General features: G+C 39.3%; 1 protein-coding gene across 1 annotated transcript in view; it reads left to right on the forward strand.

Moving 5' to 3' along the window:
• Positions 1-18,683, forward strand: part of LOC140242071 (Kv channel-interacting protein 4-like) — a 64,026-nt gene that overhangs the window by 18,670 nt on the left and 26,673 nt on the right. The window contains exon 2 of the mRNA XM_072321830.1: positions 15,418-15,487. Within this exon, the coding sequence (XP_072177931.1) occupies positions 15,418-15,487 (70 nt within the window). The remainder of the gene's footprint in view (positions 1-15,417; positions 15,488-18,683) is intronic.

The raw sequence follows: 18,683 nt of genomic DNA on the forward strand, positions 1-18,683 counted from the left end.
CTCTCCGTCTCTCTCTGACTGTCCAGCAAGGGAAAGCCAAAGGGATTACTGTCCAGCTCAAAAAGCAAGAGGTCCCACAGATCTCACCTTCCCCGATTTGACACTAAGCCGCAAAGCGACCGAAACAAGATATCCCGTGACCGCAAAAAAAAAAAAATAATAAAATAAATCGGTGGAGCAGAGAGAATCAGCATGCGGAAATTATGCACATCGCTTTATGCGCTCATCATCTGCGAGTGAACCCCCACCTCCCATTTTCTCCGACTTTCAATCAAGCTGTGCAGTTCAGCATAAAGTCTTTGACTTCTAACCACCCAAAATAATGACCTCTGCTCTTAAATACGAGCCATTTCCTTTCACCCATATTCTATAAGTCTCAGGGGTTGAGTGATAAGAAGTAACGACACATGACAGGAAGATGTCCTCATGTTTGTTTCCCCCCATTCCTCCATTTCATGGGGTATTCTTACTCAAGTGCTTCACAAATTTGTATTCACTGGTCCTGCCATACATCAAATGTATAGTTCTTTTGAAGTGCTCCTGACAGAGAAGTTTGCAATAGTCCCTCTTGTGTTATCAATGCATTTGTGACTGCCCAGATCAAAAACCTACAAAAAGTTGCAGATTAGGATTCTTTGTAGTGGAGTAGAATAACCATTTGGCTTGACCGACTAAAATTTATAAAGCCTGTCTTACCTGGGAGAGTTATCTTTTTTCTACCTCTTGCCAAATATAGTTGCTTAAATTAAAACTGAAATCAAGATATAAGCAGCTTTATTGGACCATAGTTTTTTGGACAGGTGCTGATATAACATGCATTAATTGATAATTAATAGAAAGTGCTGCATACCTGAATAAGCCTCATCTTCAATCCTCTTTTCTTCTGTTATTTTTTTTTAACTGCACCTCCTGACTCTCTCTTATTTCAATAACTTTTTGAAAAGGGCAGAATGGTCCCATTTCAGCATGTTATAGATCATCTTAAAGCTTAGAGCTTACTCTTAAGCAAAGTAGAAAAGTGGAATTTGACTATGGCCCCCTTTTGGGAGGTTTTGAGCCGAGGAGCCTCATTTGCAATTTTGACATCATGATTTGCTCCAGAAATTACTGAGTTGTCTCCTGTGCAAAAATGTCTGCCTCTATGAGTAGTGACAAGCTAAGTGCTATGCAGTTAAACTTTAATCACTACTGATTGCCTGCAAATAGTTGACATGACATTAAGCAATACATGGGTCTTTTGCTGCACTGAAACTAACTGCTCTTATCTCTGAATATTTTGGTTGATATTTGGTGATTAAATTTTCCTTCATTACCATGTAGCACTGGGTGAGAGGGTGCTCAAAATATCCCAAGACCCATGTCCTGTTTTATGAAGATGTTTGCATTGATGTAAGTTCCAGGATGTGCAGCTTACAACTGATTGGTTGTTAACATGACTGTTGCCATAGTAGCTTGAGTCATTGCTAACATGATAATAGCAACCCCCTTTGTGAAACCAGCTGCCAGTCGTCCCCCCCCCCCCCTGTTTTTTTCTGTAATGAGGGCACTTTCTTGAAATTATTATTCCAGTACAGTTGAATTGTTGCCATGCTTCCGTTCAGATGTTGGGACGTTGTACATTGATTAGCTGATTCCATGCAGGAACCTCATCAGCTCTGTCAAACTATTGGGTTTTTTTTTCTTTTATTTTCTCAGTAGTAAATCTCTAAGTTACACTAACGTAAGAAATCAATAGTAAGTCATTTTACTGACAACAGTACCAGCATACCCAAAAAAAAAAAATCCCCATAATTGAACACATTAATTCTGTGTGATTCATCTGTCTCTTTCTTCATTTTCTCTCTTTCTCTTCTCTTGTCTTTTCTTCTATCTATCTATCTATCTATCTATCAATTCATTTACCTATCTATCTCTTTTTCATTCTCACTTTCTAATATCATTATAGCAAGGTTGTGTTTCCAACCATAGGCAGCAGCACCTACAAGCTCTTGCCCAAAGTCTTTCTTTTTTCGGCAAATATCTTGAAAGTATGTGGCATAATTTTATGCTATATATATGTAATGATGAGTAGCATTACTGGTGAAAGGCATGGTAGATATTTAAAGTTCAGCATCATAAGACCAAAGTGTATGAGAAATTCAGCTGGCATCTGACACATAGAATCTAATGTCAGTAACAGTTTTTATGGCAGCTGTGTAATCTGATGACATCATATGGCTGTACCATGAGTGTCACTCTGCATTTCATGAAATTTGATACACAGTTAAAGTTTATGACAAGGCAGTAATCTGAATGGAATTTGCTTCAGTCAGCATGGGATGAAGGTCAAAGGTCAAGTTAAATGTTGAAAAAGTGTGCTGTAGCTATGCAAAACTACAAATAATATCTCACATGATTTCATCATACATTTGCCAGTGAGGTAAATAGGTAGGCAGGGAATTAGTCATGACAAAATCTCTGGTAAAGTACCAGCATAGCCAAAGTCCTGTTGAAAATTAAATTACATTCTGAGCCGCACTGCCAAAACAAACAAACAAACAAACAAAGACAAAGACAAATGTGAAAAGCGTATTTTCCAACTTTACTACATGATCAAAGTGTGATACAGCACTCTACTCTTCATATTTTTGACAAAGTATGTTAAAGGACAGCATGGGATTCTTGGAATCGTAATAGATATGTGGACAGAATTCTAGGATGAATAATCAGAGCTTGCAGATCATGTTGAGACATTGAATATTACCATGGCACTTTGGTAAATGCAGTGTAGTCCATGATATGTGATATTTTCTCATTTGTCCTTGACTGCCACTAGCTTTCTAGGTGCTTGATATTTACATTCATCCTTGTATAGGCTACTCTACGAAAGAAAATAAAATACAGCAAGGTTGCTCATCGTCATAAGCGTGGAGTGTCTTCTCATTTTTCAGAATCTCTCTGAGTTGGCCCAGTGGGAGAGTAATTCAACCAGTCTCACCTTTATTTCTGATCTTCAAAAATCACCATAGTTTTTGGTTTTCTATTCCACCTCACCCCCCCCCCCCTCCTTATGTGCTTTTGAGATACATATTTTGTTTTTCCCATCATTGCTGTTCCCCATGGAATGGTGTTTCCTTACATAATGAAATTGATACCATCCATACTTTAGTCTTAATTCTACAAATGCAACTGAAAACTCACTAATAGAAGAAAACAAAAATGGATTCAATAAGCATGGAAATGTGAAAGGGGAAAGGATGTTTTTTTGGGGGGAAAAAGACAACTTGAAGCAAAATGAAACAGTAAATTGACTGTGAAACTTTATAGGCCAAATCCTGTTTTGCTGATTCTCTTAACAAGATTGGGACAGAGACAACATTATGAAAAAGAAGTCAATGCAAATGCAGATTAAAAAGGAGTCATTTAACACATAGCTTAGGGAACCTGATAAGTACTGCATACAGTCCTGGGACTTCTGTATTCACATCAGGGATTCATATCTGATGCAGTCAATCTTTTTTCATTGCATTTGATGGAGTTCATGCCTTTTGTTTGTTTATTTTTTGGAGACACTTACCTAAGTTTGAAGGCATGATTAGCCCATTAACTTTGTATAGAAATAAAGTTGACTTAGGTTTCTGGCCCACTATATTTATCATTCAGAGGTAACCTGATGTGGTGAGTTATTCACAGGTCATCTGTGTTTGTGACTTTTAGCATGCAGCTATTAGCATCTATCTTATGTGCATTTATTTTACATTTTCATGGCTGCGGCTTTCAGCTTTGAAATATGCCTAAAACCAAAAATTAAAAATGAAGAGCAAAGAATAAAGTAACCCTGCCAAAATATCTAAACCTTATTATCCTGCAGCTGTATTTCAGCTTCAAATGGGGATTAGGAAGGGATTAACAACTATTAGGCTTTTCCAATACATTTTTGACATTTAAGGAGATCTTAAGTCCTGACACGGAGTCAAGAGACTCTAAGATGCTCAGAAAATTTAGCATTTCAAACCCTGAGGCTATAAAAACTTGTGTATGTTCCCAACGGCACAAGTCACCTACTGTTTGTGCAGTGTGTACCAAAAATTCAGTAACGAAGTTCATCATGTGCTGCTTTCCCTAATCTTCGTTTTCGAATGTGTCTCAAATCATTGGTCTTTCAAATAGTGGCACTTTGTGGAATTAAAAAAAAAAATATGTCATCATTGTATCATCTGGAAACATTTGCCCTTTGTTCACACAGAAATGTTCTTGTAAGGGGGAACGTAATTATCAAAAATGTTTTGCCCAGGGAAGAACATCCCCACAATGTTTCGCCCATGAGAGAAATTAACAGCTGATCCACAATCAGGTGATCATGTTTGTCCATTTGCCAACAAGGCCTTTAGGGAACCACAATGATATGATGGGTTTTTGTGTTTTCTTTTTGTTTTTTTTTTTTTGTCTCTGAAAACATACTTTGTGCCTAGATTTCTTGCCATTCAATATGATTCTGTGTAATGGGCCTTCTGATTTTTTTCCTTTTTTTTTTTTTGCAAACTGCTGTGAGATTGTTACATTGATTATATCAGAATACATTAAAATGCCCACGCACTATTAAAGGCATGAATCGAGCGTAGAATCAGAGGGCTTAATACGATGACCCATTACATTGTTAGTTTGTTGTTGTTGTTTTTTTGGGGGGTTGCAAGTGTGACAACACTTTTTTCCCTGCCTAAAGAGGTGTAGATGATATAATTAATATTTCTATAACCACCCCGTCCCATCAATCTCTCCCTAAACTGTATTGATTGGTGAAATTGGTTTTTCCAGTGAAGCAGCATCATCAAAAAATACGTTTGAACAAGTGACTCACAAATGATTTAATGCATGCTGGCAGCATCAATTTCAGGACCAATTATGTTGTATGGCTGCCTATTCTTGGTTCAATTACACCTGTATGTACTCCTTGTTTTGGCTGAATGAATACAACGTCGGTAGAATGTTTTAGTTCGGATGTCAGCCGGTATAGCTGTTATGATAGCAGTTTTAGAGATCAAAAGGAGTCCAAATTTATATATTGTAGGTTTTAAAATCTGAACAAAGGTGAAAAGGTGAAAAGACAAAGGTATGCCCCGAATATTTGTGGTTTGTCATATGATAAAGGCTAGCATCTCTCCCTCTCTTTTTTCTCTCCACCATACTTACTTCCTCCCCTTATATCCAGGACCCAATTTATAATGAGGCTAATAATTGAGTTCACTCACTCAGCTTTGCGGAATCCATGGATATCCAAGATTTCAGTAGCTTTGTAGATCAAAGGAGTTCACATACCATGTGCGTGCAGAGCAAAGCAAAATCCCCTTAACCTCCCTCAAACAAAAGTGAAAGAAGTACCCTTTCTTATTTTGATAATTTGCCTGAGACTGACTTTTTGCATCCAGCAGCAAGCATGAATGAAAGTTTGGTGCCGATTTCATTGGGTGTCCTTCAGAGAAATAATAAAAGCACATATAATGCAAAACGTATCGTTGGTCTTATGCCAAATGGGCCTTAAACCATTTCCACTGTTTTGCCAAAAGGCCCTTAACACTATACACTTTGTACACTATTAGTGCCCTTTTGGCATAACAGGGGAAGTTCTTCAAGACCCTTTGGGCATAAGGCTGACGATATATTGACAAACATATGTCTGTGTGCATGTGTGTGTATGTGTTTATTTCAACACAATGGCAAGATTATCTTATTTCCCTTTTGTTTTAAAAATTTAGGTGTACGTATTTCAGTCAGAGAGGTAATCTGTCTGAGAGCATCTTCCCTAAATTATTTTTCATGGAAAGAGAAATCTTAGGGTGGGATAACATGTCGTGCAGAAATGTCATTCCCTGGCAGCAGTGGTCTTTTTTTATCTCTCCCACTGTGTACATCTGGCATACCCCAACCAATAATGCAAGGAGACATCATGGCACATTCAATGTCGAATGTTGCAACTTAGGGATGTGAGAGAGAGGTTTGCTTGCTGAGCACGTCCCTGTCTTGTGCAACACCAGTCCTGGCACGTGGGACTGAAGAGACGCGTGAGAGGGGGCGTGAGATTTGATAAAGGAATCTTAGCTGCCGCAAGGTGATTTATTTACCCATTCTCTTGTCCCTGCTGGGAAGCGATTCACTCCATCAGGCTTAGCGGAGGTGCCGTCATGCGCTTTAAAGAGACAACTACCCATCGATATTTTTTCCCCCCATTAGAAGAACAGCAGGTCAGTCGCTGGCGCGGTTGACGTATCTGCCCCCGCTGGGATTATGCTTTGTCGTAAACATTCTCCCAACAAAACCCTGAACATGGCTCCCCGGGAGCTCCAGTAATGCGTCTGCGAACTCATATTGTCTGCTTAAGTGGCCCCATCACATGCGTTTGCTGCAACGACACAGCAGCATGGACTTCAGGTCTCAACTAGTATCGGTTATTCGTCTAACAAATGCTTATGTCACATATGCCACCAAGAAATTCTCTGAGCACTCAGCCATGGCTCATATATAAAGTAACACTCACGCAGAGACTTTACTTCTCACTCTTTGTATTCATACCTTATCATTACATTTTGCATACACCCTGGAGAAATGCCAATATTTTTCTTTTGTCTCCGATATCAGATTCTATACACATTTGGACGAAATCTGAAAGAGGTCCAAAAACTTGCGGTCACCGCAGCTTGAGAGTCTATCTACTATTTGTTTGATATTTGTGAAGATGAGACAGTTAATCCCCTTGACAATTGCTGGCATTTCATTCAACCTTGCAGGGATAGATCCATCTTGTTTAATGAATCTCGTGTTGGCTTTTAAAGTTGGCAATTTCTGTTTACAAACTTTGCTCTCCTTGATTTATGTGCACTTTTAGATCATGCTCTCTGAGGGGGGGGGGGGGGGAGGGGGAGGTCACTGGGGAATAACAGATCATCTAAAGCTCTGTGCAAGTGTTTTTTCCCAGCTCTGTGCAGCGCAGCCCCCATATTTCTGCATATTTATAAAGTGATATGACACTGTTACATTAGGACTATTATAAGTTGAATTGCTACTTGCATTGGCTCTCTTCATTCACAAACATGTCTTAATTACTGTTATTGATATTAACTTGCTTGGGTCAAAAATGGTTATTGGGTATGTCAGACATCACATCTGTAAACATCCCTATGCCACTAGCCATGAGAATAATACAGTATGATGAGATCAAGTCTTATATTTTTAAAGAGGAAATCCACCCCAAAAATGATTAACTTCAAAAGAAAAAGAAAAATATTCTCTACAGAACGACACAAAAATGACAAAAATCATATAATATATAAGGAAGATATAACATTTTGAAATTTCACATTATTGTCAGCAAACATTAATTGCCAGTCCTTATGCATATTCAAATGAGCAAGTTGACAATGTCATGCTCTTGCAATTTCTCATTCATTTCCTATACAAAAGTGGAAAAAAAATGTCATATTTCAGCTGTATGAATATGACTCTTGCCTTAAAACCACCAAAAAAAAAAAAAAAAAAAGAACAGATGTGAACTCTGATATATCTTGGTATGAGAACATGCTTTTACTTGTATTAGCTAAAATATATATATATATATTTTTTTTTTTTTAAATTTCGTAGATAACATACATGAGAAATTGTGAGGGTACCACATCATCAACTTGCCCGTTGAAATATTCACAAGGACCCATCAAGGGTCCTTATGAATATTCAAATGTTTTCCAAAAATATGTTTAAAAATTTCAAAATGTCATATTTCCATATTTTTAATCTGATTTTTGTCATTTTTGTAATGTTCTCTAGGTAATATTTCCCTCTTTTTGTTGAAGTTTATTTAATTTTGGGGTGTATTTCCTCTTTAAGTGGGTCAGAGGCATGCATTGGTATTTCCTATTATTACATCAGATTTTAGCCAAACTTTGTGCAGCTGTAGAAAGAGCAATGCGTTTGCTGTCTACAGTAGATCTTAACATAGTATTTTCATTTTCTTGTTCTTGAGAGCACAGGATATTTGTAAGCATTTTTATGCATAGCATAACATGGAGACACATCCGTCCATAAACACATATTCCCAATGACAGATGAACACCTTTAATAGCTGCATACTTGCCTGACTGTACATTTACTTCAAATTGAAGGGCATAATTGAGGAAAGACACTGTATGTGCAGCAAACTTATTAACCCTTCTCACACTGCCCTGGATCTGGAGGTGTTAGAAGTATCTACCCAGAGAATTCTGATGCTCTTTCCATCTCCTGCCCACACACATCCACAGTTTGAAAGGTTGTGTCAACTTTGGTTAAAATAAAAGCTGAAGACATTGTGTATATCTTGTTCTGATAAACACTGTTCTTCTTTTTATCCTGATGTTGCTTTGCTGTTTTTCCTGAAGTTGTCATATATTCTCTTGGGCCAAGTATGTCAGATAATTTGAAGGGAAAGAAGAGACAGAGTGTTAGAGATGGAAATGTAAGATACATAATCCAATATATAACCAACAAAAAAAAGAATCATATTCCCGAGATACCAGATAGTGGATGAAGTTTTCGTTTGCGAGCCAACCCGGAAATTTGACTCTCGCAAAAATTGAGTACGGGATGGGAAATCTGGTGTGGATTAGAAATTCATTGCGGACGAAGCTGGCCGTGTTTACTCTGCCCAAAGCCCAGCTGGGATCGGTATTTCGTTTGGTCCCCGGTAAATAGAGCTTCTCTCTCCAAACATAGTGCGAGATTTATGGAGAGGGTTGGTGAAACGAACATGCCCACACTCATCAGGGGTGCGTAGAATCGCCCGGCCGGGGGAGTGGAAGTCGCAATTTACGCGGCTGATTTATTGATCAATAAGGGAAGATGTTGCGTTGACCCGCTTTGATGGGGGGGGGGGGGGAATGTCAGAGCTTGGTCTGGGCTCATGGAGTGATGATGGTAGTGGTGGGGGGGGGGGGGGAATGGGGAGTTAGAGGAAAAGTTGATGAGTAAATGATTTACGAGGTCAATGTTATGAGGAGTTGATGCTGCATGCAATCACAACTGATTTTCAGGAATGCCACTCTGATTTTTCGTCCTTGTTCATAAATTCAGATCTTGTCGCCAGAGCTCCTCGTCAGGGCATTGCATTAAAGTAAAGACTCAAAGTGGCAGTGAATGAGCTTCACTACCAAACTTGAAAGAGGTTTAGTTTTTTTTTTTTGTTGTTTTTTTTTTTGGTCATATTTAATGCTTGTTTCAGCATTCAGTGTTGGATGTCTGTTTGTATTCATTGTATGTCACAAGCATTTATGTAATCAACACTTGCATAAGTCATGTCCACATTCTTAACTTCCTTTCTCATTTCTACCTATTACCTTCAGTTGATGAGTTAAGTCATATCTTCATACATAGGCATGTATCTGAAGACTCTTTCTGCAAATCAAAACTTTAACTGTCTATGAAATACATTCATATAAATATACAATATCATGAATTGCTTAGGGTAAGTTGAGTAACCAGCTATTGAGTGAAAGAGATACAGTGATCTAGAGTTGTGACTGTTTTCTTTCTTTCTTTGTTTTTTTTTTGCAGCAAATGTGAAACATGTATCTAAGTTCATGTCAAGGCTATGATAATGTCATTAGCGTGTTCTTTTTCCATGTATATTGTTGTATTAAAAAGAGTATCCACCCATGTGATCATTAATTGAATTTGAACAGAGAGCTACTCAGGTAATGATTTTATAAGCATTCATCAAAGAGCGAAAGATCCATTAAACACCCACTCACAAGAAAAATTTGGTGTTAACTTCATAATCACCTTTCATGCTCATGCTGTTCATGACTAATGTATGGATGTTGAAAATCACTTTCACATCCATCGATTTGATGACTGAAAAAAAAAATACCTCCCTCAACCACAAAAGAGAAAGAGTACATTGCATCACTAGGAGTCAATAGAAAGTGGTTTGTGGAGGGCTGAGACAGAAAGAGAGGGGATTTTGAGGTTGGTGGCTGTCGATTGTAACACCATCATCGCCACCACTTTTCTTGGTTGTAAATCCATTACGCGAGTGGAGTGCACTTTAGTTCCAGTCATGTCAGAGTTAAATGTTCTCAGGGATCTCAGTCCTCTTGTCATTCAGGGACGGCCTCAACAGTTGCCAAGTTGTCCTGACAGTGTTGTCCATGTTCTAATACTTACTATCTTTATGTGTGCTTCTTTTTTTTTTGGGGGGGGGGGGGTGTCTGACAAATGTCAGATCCCTGAACATGTCTTCTTTTGGGCATCAGATGCCAAAGATCACAAACCAGTTGCTCTAATTTGCATCTTCGCTGCATGTGGGTCAACTAGACATTCAAAACTGAAATGGGATACATACAAACCAAACGCTCGTAGGCCTAAGTGGCTGAAGTCACATCTGAAACTGCACTTTGTTAATTCAGACCTTGTGATGGCAAGGCATGCATCTGTACTGTAGACGGAAACAGCCAATCATTCTCAGTCAAAGAAGCTTTGTTTCCATGGTGACAACATCGATTTGTGATTGATGCTGTATATACGGTGGGTTGGAAGGGGAAGGGCAGGAGAAGAAGCAGTAGAGGATCTACGTGGAGACATTACACAAGGACTGACTGAGGTGCCTGGTTTATAGAACGTCTGCAGTTAGCATGCAAATGATGTTGGTGTGTGAAAGAAATTGTGAGACTTCTTGGTTTGCTCAGCAGCATTCTGTGGCACTAATGAGGGCGAACTGAATAAATCGGATGGACGCTGTTGTAGCACCCACATCGGAGATTCCAAAGTGATGGAGTGAGGGAGAGCTGTTTCGGGGAGGGGGAGGGGGGGGGCAGATAAGATGCACTAGATGTCTGTTGTTCACACATGAGAAGCTGTTTAGAGCATCGGGTGCTTTTTAATCCTTCATTCAATTCCTGAATCAATTGAGGGATCTGTAGTGAGGAGAAAACCTCAAGGGTCGCTGCCCAAAAGGGCCCTGCCAGAGGTGCAAGTGAAGGGATGATCGAAAGAAGCACATCCAGTGAAGCTGTCCTTACTTTGATAAGAAATGCAGGGTTATTCAATTACTCTATGTAAATAAAAAGACCTGTTTGAAATTTGGCAACACTGATGGAAAAAGAGTTTGCACATTTTCATTTCATGCCCAGAAGGAAAGAAAAAAAAAGTTTAAAGGAAAATCTCCCAATTTAATCTGCCAAGAAGCAATTCCAATTTGTTAATTATGCAGCAAACTCAAACATAGTGAGGAAATAGGTTACCTGTACTAGATTCCACACCCCCTTCATCATTGACCATCACACACAAATATGTATACATGGGACCATTATGTGTGACTATATTGCCATTATGTGAAACATTGTTTGAAACATTATCTGATCATGTGGGGTGACATGTATACGCACCCTGTAATGAGCATATGCATGCCTCATGGCACAAACAGCTAGACAAGAAACCAGTCCACCCTACAATTGGCAATGTCATAATCGTCTGTGCGTAGGTGGCGGCTTGCCTGGGTTATTTCTAGTAACTCGCTTCCACGATGTGGATGTTGCATTAATGGCCCATTGAAAGCACGCACCTCTTGGATGTATGCATGTTGGTGCGTGAGCATTTAGTGAGTTCATGTCGTATGTTGAAGTTCCTGTAAAGGAGATCGAAGACGTTGATGTGCAATTTGATGTTGATGGAAAAATAATTATTCTTTTATGTGACAGAGAGAAATTGAGATGTGCATATTGTAGAGAAGGAAATTTGTCAGAATCCGTGTGTTTGATGAGAGAGAATATAAAATGCCAGCCACCAAACATTTACCCCTCCCAGGACCACAATCCTGATATCCTGTTAATACTTCATAGTGACAAATAATCCACAGAACTAAAAGAGTGAACTTATGGTTAAAATCTGAAAATCCTACTGATATTTCATAGTGACAGATTACCCACAGAACTGAAAGAGTTAATATTTGGTCAATGGGGGGGGGGGGGGTGAGGGAAAGGGGGAGATGTTTAAGGAAGGAAAGAGAAGTCATGCATGCATATATTGTGGAGTAGGTGGGCCGAAGTATATCTGCACTTTTCCAAACAAACGCGCAACCCACAGGGGCCTTTCACGACTCGTTGCTCCTCAATAACATCAGAGTGGGGGGGGGGGGGGGGGATGCAGTCCCTTGCACTGGTGTAAGAAAAGCAACCACTTTCCAAAGGCGCCAATGGCGTGGGTGGTGAACATGGTAAGGTGCAGCAGGGGTTTACTGGATGGAATGCATCACACTTTGTTTGACTGAGATTGCTTATGGGATGACTTTGTAAACGCCACCTCAGAATCTCATGAGGGTTTCTTTTTTTTTGGGGGGGGGGAAGGTGATATTCAAAAATTTGCTTCAATACCCACTTCATCCTGCATCTAATGTCAAGGTCTTCAAAAAGATTTTCCTGCATCAATTCAGAGCATTTTGGCACTTCATAAAAGAAAACATGTTCAGATTGGACAGATTTGATACCACTTACTGTACATATGACAGATCAGGAAACAAAAGCTAGTAGATAGTCTATACTTTAATAGAAAACTCAGTATCAGAACATTGTAGATTTGATATAATCATGGATGTCGAACATTCTCTGCAGGTGACAAAAATTGGCATAATTTTTTTGGTGGCAATTTTTTTTAAAGGAAACATAGTATATGCTTTAATAGAAAACTCAGTATCAGAACATTGTAGATTTGATATAATCATGGATGTCGAACATTCTCTGCAGGTGACAAAAATTGGCATAATTTTTTTGGTGGCAATTTTTTTTTTAAAGGAAACAAGCCAAAAGAATTATCAATATGAAAAAACAAGTCAAGTGTGAGAGACATGCTTTTACCAAATAAATCTGCACCAGCCCTTAAAAGGAGGGATGGACAACTGTCATTAGCGGGATGTTGCAGGGGGGAGGTGCAGTCATCAACGCCTCATCAAATTGGCAACGCAATTAGCGTCTGGCGACCCTCTGTAGCACGACAAGCCCTTTTGGATGTAAATTTTTGATGGCACGGGGAACGGAGACCTGGATGCCAGAGAAGAGGAGGAAACCAAGCTCCTACCGTTATCTTGAACACGACAGGGAAAAAGGAGGGGGTGGTGTAAAACCGTAGCCAACACGTCTTTGAGCCGTGTCACATTAATTTGTCATCTTCTCCTCCCACGAGGGCGCAGTTCTCGTCCCCATACAGCGAGGACGTGTTACTGCGAGGGTACTCTTTGTGTAAGACCCTCATCAAAATCTCATTGTTGTCGTGTACAGCTTCAAGGGAAAAACCATTTTGAAAATCATTTTGCAGACATGTCAAAGGCCTGTGTCTTTGCACGTGTGTGAAAACATGTATTTACAGTATATAGACATGTGTTTGGGCATGTGTGTGTGACTTATGGCATAGATTTATACCCAGACAATATCCTGAATGCATAAAAATGCTGTTGAAAATAGTTTCACCAAAATTATGTGAGAATTTCCACAGATTAGGTGGTTTGGTTTTCATTGCTTTCACCTGAAACAAGTGTAAGAACACTCACATAAATCAATGTGAAAAGGACTAATGGTAAATGCAAGATTACCGCAGAAATTATGTATATGTATAAACATACATACATTTTGCAGCATTTTTTTTTTTTAGTTTTTTTTTTTTTTTTTTTTTTTTTTTTTATAGTTTTGCAAGTCAACTGATATTCACTAAATGTATAGTTAACCAAAATATTTCCACTGGTAATAAAAGTGAAATTTGTACCACCCCAAGGTGTGAAATTGTAAAGTTTTGAAAAAGGGCAGTTTCTACTTGCCATGCTGTCACTTGTTTGCAGTTGCGAATTCAACCTTTTGCTGAATTGCCCTACAAATCATGATTCCCTTAAGTATTTCACTTGCAAAATGTATAATGCATACAGTATGTGGCGACACCATTTGGGGGACAGAAGGCAAAGGAGGAGTCAGTTTGAAGTGGGTCATCCACCATATGGCGGAAACAAGATCTTAGCATGGTAATACAGAGAGTCTCCTGTGTGTGTTGTTGTTGTTGTTTTTTTTTTTCTAGGTTCCTCAAAGTGGGGATATGGTTTCTGCTGCAAATTTAAATGTTCATGTAGCCGTTGCCGTGGAAACCAATGGATGGCTTCGGGCCTGAATGATGGGGTGGGAGGGCGCAGGGGAAGCGGGGTAGGGGTGAGGAGGAATCATCACTGGATGCTACAAGTAGAAGTGGGAATGTAAGATCAAGAGGCATTAAGTAAAAGTGGGTGGAAAAAAGGATGAGATTTGCGAGGAAATATGGAGGAGAAGGGGGCTTGCCAACAAGGAAAAAGAAGAGAGAAGGAGGGGGGAAATGTGACCAGGCGTGTGGCATTGAGAGAGGATGGGGAATGTTGATGTAAGAGAGGAGGGAGAGAGATATTGTAGAATGGGAGGGGCAGGGATGCAGTCTGGTGTCATCTTATGTCACCAAGCTGTTCTCTCTCTCTCTTTCTCTCTCTCTCTCTCCATATCTCTTCTTCATCTCTCTCTTTCTCCTCCCTCTCTCTGTCTCTCTCGGGTCTGTGAAGGATGGTACGAGACAAAAGTAATATGAGCAAGATAATGGAGGCAAGAGTAAATGCGATTATAGGAGGAGAATAAAAAGATGCAGAATGGGAAATAAGACTCGGATTTTGCGCTGCAGGAGCTTTCCTGCAGAATCAACACTGATCCCCAATTTCGATTTTTTTTTCAGAGAGAGTTTTTGAAATCCCACAGAAGACCCAATTGCCTCTAGAAATGATATTGGAAATGATATCACTTACGAAATATGACACTGTGTGTGATAAATGTGACAACGGGAATAAGAGAAAAATGCATAGGCTGAAAGCAGAAATCACTTTTGACATTCTGCAGGCATCATCAAGACTAATGTAAAGGAAAATATTGTAGTCTACATATGGGCATGCATACATGAGTGTGTTATCTATATGTGTGTTGATGTATGACTATGTAGGCCTATGCATATGATTGTTTGATTGTATATCATGTGACCCAGAACAACAAAATACTGAATCAGTCAGTGAAAGATTTGACATCATTATCTTGTTTGTAATATGTTCTACATGCGTGTACAGAGTGTGACAGTTGTGTACAAATTGCATAGAATGGACATAGTGTAAACATGATGTTTTTTACCCTGCAAATCTTCAGGAAGTTGGCATACTGTACTTCCCTAACCAATACCAATAAACCCCACTGATGAGTGAAATAGTTTATAGTTTACTGCTTTTGTGAAGACAATGTGTTGATTGAACTTTGAATCCTGTTTTTCCCCTTGAAGAAATTGCTTATTCTATGTGACGCACAATGTGACGTGATTGTTTACTTGTTGATTCTCTAGTTGTTTACACTGTGTTTTGTCCATTTATTCTTTTCTCTTCAGGAATGTCCGTCAGGCATGGTAAATGAGGACACCTTCAAGGACATCTATTCACAGTTTTTCCCTCAAGGAGGTGGGTACCACATTCTGATTTTTTTTTTTTGGGGGGGGGGAGGGGATGGGATGGAAGGGGATGAAACAGGGGTTGTTGGTGTTTTTCTTTCACAGTCGAGTAGGCTCCAATACTATCCACATTACTGGACCCCATGGGAGACCAGCTATTGCATCTGAATATGGGCTATCCAGCCATCTTCTCAGATGGAAATGAAACAAACAAACAAACTTGGACAAGTTGATATAGTAAAAACTTTATCATACACCATTGATGTATGAATGAGCAGTGATACAGCAGCGTATCTGATTATATTAAACAGCTATAACCTTGAAATCATGGACTCTATCATAATTTTAATGTCATGTACTTCTTTGATGATATACCCATTTTTCTTAGTTTCTGTGACAGATAATATGTATACACACGCATACATTGTACATATATATATCACATTTACATATGTTCATGACAGAGAATATTGTTGTGCATGTTTTTATGCTTCACTCCCAACAACTTGTATGATACTGGTCGAAGGGCTTCGGGATAGCATTGTGCGCGACTGCTGTTATGATGATCGTTAGCAGGGTGTTGCGATCAGAGGGATGGGATTTCATCAAGGGTCGTAGGAAAGATAAATTGGTTTGGTTTCTGCCGCTTTGCCTCCAGTTGGCATGGAAACGGTCGGAGGCAGTACAGGCGTAACCAATACCCGCTTTTTTCCTCTCTTGCTCTCCCAGTACCCTTAAGGAATTGAATCAAGAGCTCTATTTCCCCTCGGTGTCGGCACAAATCGACGGAGAGCCTAATGAATAGCTTTCCTACTGTGACTACGTATTCTTGTTGCAGCAAATGAAACAGAGGGGCCGACACAACAATGCATGGCATTAAAGTACTTCCTGTTATGACGGCTTTCAGGTTGTCTTTCTTCCTTTATTGTTATCCATCACCGACCAAGGTTCGACTTTATAAAATGAACAAACATTGATTTTCCATCTTGTAATAGTTGTCCATTGTCCATTAGACCGTAGACTTTACAATGATTTACGATTTGTGCAACTTCTAAAAACCTACCACAAAAAAAACAAAGAAAATTGTGGAGCAAGTCACAAGATTTGAAAAAGAAAAACAATTTGTAAAAAAAAAAAAAAAAACTCCATTGAAGATGTGATGCCGTCCAGCATGCAGTAGGTCAGGTATCCAAACACGATACGTGAATTCTAGACAGTAGTCCCATGCACATACAAGAGTTATCAATTTTTGGATGATGTTGCAAAAATTGATTCCATTTGACACCATTAACAACATGTCCCCAATAGGAATCATTTGGTTGCATGATTATTTATCTTGATTGTACTAATTCAGTCCAACTTTGGGCAATTTGTTTTTATTCCATTCCTACCCTGCAACCAATTTTAGCGTCAAATACATAAGGATTTAATTCTGGAGCTGTTTTCATTTGTTTTATCAAGCTCTCGACAATGCTGCAAAAAGTTGGTGCAGATCAGTGGAGGTTTGGGCTCCTGAAAAACTTCGCTTCTTCTCTGGAAATCTTTTTAAAACACTTTGCTACTTCTCCAGAAAACTTTCACACAGCTCTGACACTCTGTATCTTATCATCTGAGAACTTGAATCATGTAATCGAAATCTCATCACAGTCCATGAATTTCTCGTCTTACCAATGATTATGCAAAGGGACATGACAGTGTGCAGCGAGGAGAGTTGATCCTGATGCTGACATTGAAAACTCTTTGAATGTCACATGAATTTAGCACTTCACTGGGTAAGCCATTTCAGAGCTGAATAAATCTCCAACAGCACATTTGGGAATCGAAAAAATATCTCTGTGCATCAACTGCTTGGTAGTAATATTAGCGGGTGTAGTTAGTCTTGGTTACAGTACATATGTTAGAAGTTCTCATTTCTTCATTTCTAAAAGCCTGTGAACGTTTTAAGTCTTCAGGGTCCTTTTCCGCGTACCCTTCAGTTTAGGTTTTCAATGTGGCAGATGACAAGAGGCACCTGTCCAGTTTCTAAACATGCATTTCCTAGAACAGGCACCTGAGGAGGTTGTCTCATGTAAGAGACTTCTGCTCCTCTTTGCTACAACAAAGCAGGAAGTTGTCAGAACTTCACTAGTTAACAGGTGTTATGAAAATGCTTTGAGGTATTCAGTCAATGAATTTCAGCTGCATTGAAAAATAGGGCACTCACGTACACGTGTGTGCGGGCGCACACACACACATACAATCACACAGAATTATGCAAAAGTGTGGGTAAAATCATGGAAAAAAGAATTAAGTGATGAAGAAGGTGGAAGAAAGTAAAAAAGGAGCAGCATGCAAAGGAGAAGTGATGCTGCATCAATGGCCTGAATTCATGAAATCATGGTTTAAACCATGGACAAAAACCATGGAGCACCAAGTGTCGCACAGAATATTTCGTTATGAAATCAGTCATTTCGTCAATGAAATGATTATTTTGTAACGAAATGACAACATTTTGTAACTAAATGAACATTTCGTCCACGAAATGATAATTTCGTTAACAAAACGGTCATTTTGTCGAGGAAATGACCAATTTCGCAACAAAATATTCCGTGTGACACTTGGCGCTCCATGATTTTTGTCCATGGTTTTAGCCATGGTTTCGTTCGTACCACCTTTGTGAATTCAGGCCAATATGTTTGCAGGTTTCCATACTGACAGAAGGGCCCCTGGAACTGTTGCATTCTCTATTATGTGGTTTGCCTGGATATGTGGATAGCCCCATCTGCATACAGAGTGGGAGTTAATACACGCCCCTTGGAAACCCTTCTCAAACCACTGCACATAATATGTGTCATCAAGGATTCTGTTATCAGCGGCGCAATTATCTATCCTGGCTGAAAACAGCCAGCATGCCATTAGTCTTTAAGAGCTGAAGTGGGAATGGATTCCTGCTTGAAGAAATGTCATCTGCTTCTATCTAAATTTGTCCTTCCCCCTTTTGTTTCATTCTGTTTCTTTGAATTGATATCTGTTGCATCGCATTGGTGCATGTCCGTGTTGGGGCTTGTGTTTGAGAAGCAGCAGTTTTGGACCCAGATGTTAAAACAAAAGTGTCATTACAAAATGTTTACTGAATGGGGCCATACTGGAATGAAAGCATTGTGCATTTACCTTCACAATGACAGCACAAACCCAAAATTTTCAATGAAACTAATTTCAAAGCACTG

Source organism: Diadema setosum, chromosome 18, assembly GCF_964275005.1.
Source record: "Diadema setosum chromosome 18, eeDiaSeto1, whole genome shotgun sequence".
NCBI classification, from domain to species: domain Eukaryota; kingdom Metazoa; phylum Echinodermata; class Echinoidea; order Diadematoida; family Diadematidae; genus Diadema; species Diadema setosum.